Raw genomic sequence first — 7,342 nt, 5'->3', positions numbered from 1 at the left:
AGAAGTGCAGCTCCACAGCTTCCTTCAGGAGCACCGTGGCCTCTTGCTCCAGCGTCGGCTTCTTAGACGCCACGAGGGCTTGCAGGAAAACCAGCACCTGTGCGGACAGAGAGAGGCTTGGGGTTCAGGGCCCGAGGCCGGCTGGGAAGCCCAGGCTGGCCTGAGCAGTGAGGTGGGCCGTTTCGGATTTGCCCTCCGCTGAGACTCCACCCCGGGGGAGCCGTCCTCCTGGCCCATGAGCTCTGACCTCAGACTTCCCAAGGGACAGCTGCACCTCCCTCAGGAACTCCAGCTGGTGTGCAGCCTCCTCCAGCTGGCCCTGTAGGATCTGGCACCAGATGCTCCCTGTGGATGGGACACGAGCGGAGCTGAGTGGGTAGCGGGGCCGGCAGACCCACAGACCCAGCGTGGAGCTGAGACGAGCGCCCCAGGCCGGCAGTCTCCTCGCAAGCCAAGGCGTGAGGGGGCAAAGAAGGGAAACAGAAAGCAGCCGCGACAGTTATCCCCCAGCTCGCTCGTGTGCTGGCTTCAACAGCGGCTCCAGGGACGACCACCGTTACCAATTGGGGGTCTGGCTGGGCGTTGGTGGCGCACGCCTTTAACCCCAGCACTCGGGAGGCAAAGGCAGGCGGATCTCTGTGAGTTCCAGGCCAGGCTGGTCTACAGAGCGAGTTCCAGGACAGCCTCCAAAACAATACAGAGAAACCCTGTCTCGAAAAACAAAAAACAAACAAAAACAAAAAAAACAACTTGGGGGTCTAACCCTCCAAACATGTTTCTAAGTACTTGTTATTAATGTGCACACAGCAATGTGCAACTCAAAGATTTATGTTTAGGCGTTCAGGGTGTAGCATGCATGCTGCCCGGGGCTCAACTTCCTAGCCTGGTGATAAACAAAAAACTGTGTGTGTGTGTGTGTGTGTGTGTGTGTGTGCACACGCATGAGCATGCGTGCCATGCAGCCCATGTGGGGGTCAGAAGGTCCCTGTGGGGGTCAGCTTGCTCCTATGTGGGTTCTGGAGGCTGAACTTAGGCCTTTTCACCAATCTAAAATGTAAAAGGAGAGGCTTCAGGGAGGCTCGGGTGTAGGAGCACTGACTGTTCCCACAGAGAACCTGAGGTAGGTTCCCAGCAGTCACAACAGAGGACTCACACCTGCCTGCAGCTCCAGGGGCTCTAACACCCTCTTCTGACCTCACTCACACACACCCCACACAGTATACACACAATGTCAAAGGAACAAAGACATGAGTTCTAATCCACATTCTCTTGACTATTAGGGAGAATGTTCTTTTTTTCTGTTGTTTTGTTTTTTTTTTTAGACACGTTTCTCTGTAGCTTTGGAACCTGTCCTGGAACTCAAGACCAGGCTGGCCTTGAATTCACAGAGATCCTTCAGTCTCTGCTGGGATTAAAGGTCACACCAACACCCGGAGAGAATTAACATATTTCTATGTTTTTAAGTTAGTGGCTTTTTTTTTTTTTTTTTTTGGTTTTTCGAGACAGGGTTTCTCTGTGGCTTTGGAGGCTGTCCTGGAACTAGCTCTGTAGACCAGGCTGGCCTCGAACTCACAGAGATCCGCCTGCCTCTGCCTCCCGAGTGCTGGGATTAAAGGCGTGCGTCACCAACGCCTGGCAAGTTAGTGGCTTTTTAATTACATTGTGAATTTCCTCTTTGTAGTCCCCCCCTATTCTTTTGGGGTGACTTTTTTCTCTTTTATGGTGGTAGTGTACTAGGGATTTTGGGCCTTATACATGCCAAGGCAAACACTAAATTAAGCTATTTATTTTTATAGACTAGGGTAATTAACTTGTTTTCAATCATTACTTTGGAGACAGTGTCTCATGTAGCCCAGGCTGGCCTCCAAATCTCTATGTGGCTGGGGATAACCTTGAACTCTTGATCCTCTGGCTTCCACCTCCCACTTCTGGGATGACAGAAGTACACCTACACCCAGCTGACTGTGCCCTTTACTTAAGGGACACAATAGAGTCTTCAAGCATTGAAGTCCCAGGCTCTCTGGGGCCTTAACTTTGTTCCTGAGAGGTCCCCTGATTCGCATGACCCACTGGACACCCTGCCCCCCACGCTGCTTGTAGAACCAAGAGCACAAAGACAAAGTCTCCTAACAGTGACAGGTCTTCTAAGCCAAGGCCAGCACAGCCCAACCCCCTGCCTCCCCCTTCAGGTCAGCTGAGATGGGGACTCCAGTATGTGAGTGAAGGAGAGGTCATGTGACACTTACACAAAGGAAGTTATCAGAGAGCCTCCAGATCTGCACGGGGAGTCAGAACTGTGTGTGTGTGTGTGTGTGTGTGTGTGTGTGTGTGTGTGTAGTCTGGATGTGCACACAGAGGCTCTGTGTGTATGAGTGTGTGTGTGTGTAGTGAGGATGTGCATACAGAGGATCTGTGTGTGTGTGTATGTGTGTGTGAGTGTGTGTGTGTAGTCAGGATGTGCATACAGAGGCTCTGTATGTATGAGTGTGTGTGTGTGTGTGTGTGTGTGTGTGTGTAGTCGGGATGTGCATACAGAGGCTCTGCTTATGTGTGGGGTGAGGATATCTTTACTTTTGGCCTGTGAGGACTGAGAAGGGGCAGGGCCACCAGAATGAGCACTGACCTACCTGTCTTCTGTTGATGTAGGATGTGGGTGCTCCTGCTATGACATGGATGAGTGGATGAGTCCTGGGCCTTCATCTAACTTGTGGCTTCACTGGGAGACCCCATCGTACAGTACCCCCTAAACTCACACACCGCCTGGAGAGAATGTCCCCAGGCCTGCGGGGGACACCACCCCGCTCCTCCCGGCCTGCGGAGACCTGCCAAGGCAGCCAGCCCGTTCTCCTCCAGCCTCAGGGCCTCCTTGTACCACAGACACGCCTCTTTTACTTGCTGCTGCAGGATGAAGAGGTAACCCAGCTCCGTGGCCACAGGGGCACAGGAGGGGGTGGACATGAAGATGCGCTCCAGGAAGCCGCTCACAAGCCGCTGGACCACCTGGTGCCTCCCGCACTGCCAAAAGAGGACACAGAGTCTAGTCAGCCCAAGCTGCCTGAGTGGGGATACCTCAGGAGTGGGGACATTTCAGGAGTGCTGGGAAGGCCTCGAAGAGTCCAAGGGAAACCTGGGAGCTCTATCTAGGAAGCTGGGTGTATGCAGCGAGCTATCCATCTCCTCAGAAACCTGCTTCCAGCCGTAGGATCCTCCGGACATATCCTTAGCCAGCCTTTTTTTTCTGGAACTTTCTCTGTAGACAAGGCCGGCCTTGAACTCACAGAGACCTTATTGCCTCTGCTTCCTGAGCGCTGAGTTTAAGGGTCCTAAGCGTCACTGCGTCACTACAGCCTAGCAGTAGCTAGGTTGCTTTGTTTTCGTGACAAGGTCTCATGTAGCCCAGGCTGGCCTTTAACTCCTGATCCCGTTGTCTCTAACCCCAGTGCTGGGATCATAGATATGCATCACCACTCCCAACTCCTTACCAGTAGGTGGGGTTTTGTTTTGTGGGGGATTTTTGTATGTTTATTACTATTATTATTTATTTTTTTCAAGACAGGATTTCTCTGTATTGCTTTGGAGGCTGTCCTGGAACTCGCTCTTGTAGACCAGGCTGGCCTCGAACTCAGAGAGATCTGCCTGCCTCTGCCTCCCCAGTGCTGGGGTTAAAGACGTGCGCCACTAACGCCTGGCTGTTTTTATTTTTTTAATGTAAAGCTTGTTGAAAAGCTACTTGAGTTTGGTGATGGAAAGTGGCTGTGATGGGCCATGTCCCATGCCACATGAGGACAAAACTGAGAAGCTCAGACACACACGGAGGGGACAGTCACCCAGCAGCGCTTAGCAATCCCGTTCTGGCCCCTGCAGCCCAGGGTTGGCCTCATTCTTAGCTTTTCCTGTAAACCTTTCTTGGAGTGAATGTTCTTAATGAAAGACAGATTCTCTGGCACCTTTGTCTGTTTGGACTTTTGATGCCACAGGTCCAGGTGGACTGTCCCTCAGGTCGCTACCACCAGGAGAATATGCATACTGGATTGGGGCTGGCGTGGTTCTGCATAGCAGAGGTGGTGGCACCTTCTCCCCCTGGTAGAGTCACCACTTTAAAAGCGCTTCAGGCCCCCGTCTCCCTGGTCACCATAGCAACCTTCATGGGGCACCTTGGTGGAGGACATGTGGCCACATCAGGCCACTGTTGTCAGCCAGAGAGGCCACTGGGACGGGTTACCCAGGCATCAGGTCCAGGTGTGAGCGGAGGGTGGAGGGGAGGGGCTCGGTGCCCCACCAGGGCACAGAGGGAAGCCAAGGTCTTCTCATGGTGGGGGGGGGCGGGTGTCGTCAGAAACTGGGTGGTGCCTACTCACCAGTCTGCTGACTACAACCATCTTCTTAAGGTGGAGGCTGGGGTTCTGGGGTTCACAAGTTTCTAGTGCCTTGATTAGACTTCTAACGTGATCGGTAGCCTGCAGGGACAGAACAGACAGTGTGTGTGTGTGGGGGGGGCACTGGGGACAGAGCTTAGGTGATGGAATGCTTGCCCAGCATGCATGAAGCCCTGAGGTCCATAGCAGAAAACCCAGCATGGTGGTGCATGCCTGTAGTCCCGGCACTCAGGAGGTGGGGGGGGGGTCAAGGGCACACTCACTACAGGACGTTCCAGACCCAGTCTACAAAGGGAGCAAAGCACAACTGAACCCCCAAACGCAAAACCAGAGTTGGGAGGGACTTTTCTTTTCCTTTCTTCTTTTTTTGGTTTTATGAGGCAGGGTTTCTCTGTGGCTTTGGAGGCTGTCCTGGAACTTGTCTGTAGACCAGGCTGGTCTCGAACTCACAGAGATCCACCTGCCTCTGCCTCCCAAGTGCTGGGATTAAAGGCATGCACCACCAACGCCCGGCCGGGAGGGACTTTTCAATTCTGGCTGCACGTTAGTTGGGAGATTTTGGCCACTTCTCACTCCGGTGCCACCCTCCAAGATTAAGCCTTGCTTGTCCCTGTGTCCAATGCTGCAGGCATGAGACCTGCTTCAAAACCCTGCACGTGTGAGCCTGAAGGAACATTATTCCCTTCCTCGGTCTTTGTCCTGAGTGTGTGAGGAAGCTGCCCTGCCAGCCCCACCAAGGCAGAGGTCATTGTCCTAAGTGGCCTCATGTGACCATACTGGTACCCTTAAGTCCCTGCCTGCAGCCTGCAGCTCTGTCCTGACATGTATGTCACACGGGTACCTGTCTTTCCAGGGGACCCCCTACAGTAAGTGAGTGGTGCTGTCCCGACTCCACAGCAGAGGAAGGGTTAGAAAGTCTGTGTGCCGGACTCTCCTCCTGTCCACACCCCAGCTCGGGCCAGGGAAGCTGCAGTTCTCAGCTGCAAAGCTTTGTCAAAAGAGAAGCCTAGGGGCCAGCGAGAGGGCTCAGTGGGGAAAGCCTCCCATCCTGAGTTCTGTCCTTGGGACCCACATGGTGGAGGAGGAGGTTGAATGTCCTAAAGATTGTTCTCCAACCTCCACCCATTGCCCCCCTCCCCCATCCCCAACACAGACCAAGAGAGCAAGAGAGAGGGAGAAAAGGGAAGAGGGGAGGGGGGGAGCACAGCTGGTCTGCTCTCCTCAGCAAGACAGGGTTAGAGCTAGGCAGCCTGGGCACGCACTGGGGCGGCACCAGAGCCTCAGGTGGGGGCGACGACGGGGCACAAGACGCTGATCCTGCCTTTGTGATGACCCTGCTGGTGACAGGCCTGTTCCAGGGGTAGCAACAGATCTGTGCTCCTTCCCCCCAGAGACGGTGCCAGGGCCCTTTTCAAGGGGTTTCCCCCGGTTCCTCTATGTCACCCCAACCCAGAAACCCACCATCTCGGAGCTCTGCTGATAGAAGGAACCAGAACGTCCTTCCTCCTGCTGTGACCTCTTTAGATTCCGCTTTGCTGGGCCCATCAAAGGGTGGTGGATTTCTGGTTACTCAAAAGGCAAAGCCAGCCGGGCGTTGGTGGTGCACGCCTTCAACCCCAGCACTCGGGAGGCAGAGGCAGGCGGATCTCTGTGAGTTCGAGGCTGGTCTGGTCTACAAAAGCTAGTTCCAGGACAGCCTCCAAAGCTACACAGGGAAACCCTGTCTCGGAAAAAACAAACAAACAAACAAACAAACAAACAAACAAACAAAAAGGCAAAGCCAGGGCTGGGGTTGGGGCTTGGGCTACAGTGGTCCCTCTTTGTATCTGTCCAATGCTCAGCTTCTAAGTCAGTCTCTCCTTGTTCTTCTCCCTCTCTTTCTCTCATTCTCCCCCCTTCCCCGTCTCTGTTTCTCTGTCTGTCTCCCTCTGTCTTTTTGGGGGGATGGGGTCTTGACTTGAACTCATATAAGAACATTCTGCCTCAGCCTCCTAGTATGAAGATGTGTCCCTGGGCCAGCTCCTGAGTCTTGAGGTGACTTACTGTGGCCGTGTTCCCTTCCCTCACAAGCTCATGCACAGTGAGAATTTGCCAGGCGTCAATATTGTTCTCGTCTTTTTCAAGGATTCTGGAATAGGAAGAGAGGTGACATGAACTGACAGTGTTCACAGCCCGGTTGGGATGGGATATTAGAAACATCTGGCTACCTTTTAACAGCCATTTCTCTTTCTTTTTAATTATTCTGTAATTATATGTATTTGTGTATGCCTGTTTGACCCCCTGAAGCTGAGGTCACAGCTGTGGACCATCAGATGGAAGTGCTGGGAACTGAACTTGGGTCTTCTGGAAAAGCAGCCAGAGTTTTTAACTGCAGAAGCGTCTCTCTGGTTCCTCCGCTGCTCCTCCCCCTCCCCTGCTCTTCTCTTCCTCCTGCTCCTCCTCCCCTCCTCCTATCTTTCCTCTTTTTTTTTTTTTTTTTTTTTTTTTTTTTGACACCAGGTTTCATGTTCCCTAGGCTGGCCTTGAGTTTGTTATGTAACTCAGGCGGGTTTCAAAATCCTTCTGCCTCCACCCCTCAGAGGCTGTGACTACAGGTGTATCTCGCCACACTCAGCTCAGGGGTACTCAGGTTAAAGGCATGAGCCACCACTGCCTGGCAACATGGAGACTTAGCCTTATCTTAGCTCTTAATTTTAATCTGTTTCTCTTTATGTATATTTTGCCTTGGGGCTTTTCATCTTTCTTTGTCTCTGTGTGTCCTTCTTTCTTGCTGTCTCCATGTTGGTCTGTCTGCTGCCTGACATCTCACCCTGGGTGTGTCCCTCTCTTTCTCCCTCGCTCTCTCCTCTTCTTCCTAGATTTCTCCTCCTACTTATTCTCTCTGCCCACCAGCTCTGCCTATCTATCCCTCCCCTGTCTAGCCATTGGCATTCAGTTTTTTTATTAGACCAATCAGGTGCCTTAGG

At 52.9% G+C, this 7,342-nt stretch overlaps 1 protein-coding gene across 2 annotated transcripts in view; it reads right to left on the bottom strand.

Moving 5' to 3' along the window:
* The window catches only part of Ttc21a (tetratricopeptide repeat domain 21A), a 29,701-nt gene that overhangs the window by 15,359 nt on the left and 7,000 nt on the right, over positions 1–7,342 (bottom strand). For both annotated transcript variants that reach the window (XM_040739773.1, XM_040739774.1), the window contains exons 7-11: positions 6,420–6,504; positions 4,359–4,457; positions 2,823–3,015; positions 248–345; positions 1–97 (exon numbers count right to left, since the gene is read on the bottom strand). The exon at positions 1–97 is cut by the window's left edge and continues 104 nt beyond it. In XM_040739773.1, the coding sequence (XP_040595707.1) occupies positions 1–97; positions 248–345; positions 2,823–3,015; positions 4,359–4,457; positions 6,420–6,504 (572 nt within the window). The remainder of the gene's footprint in view (positions 98–247; positions 346–2,822; positions 3,016–4,358; positions 4,458–6,419; positions 6,505–7,342) is intronic.

The sequence above is a fragment of the Mesocricetus auratus genome, unplaced genomic scaffold, assembly GCF_017639785.1.
Source record: "Mesocricetus auratus isolate SY011 unplaced genomic scaffold, BCM_Maur_2.0 Super-Scaffold_100691, whole genome shotgun sequence".
Taxonomy (NCBI): Eukaryota; Metazoa; Chordata; class Mammalia; order Rodentia; family Cricetidae; genus Mesocricetus; species Mesocricetus auratus.
The sequence above is the reverse complement of the archived record's forward strand: the minus strand, read 5'-3'. Positions and strand labels throughout refer to the sequence as shown.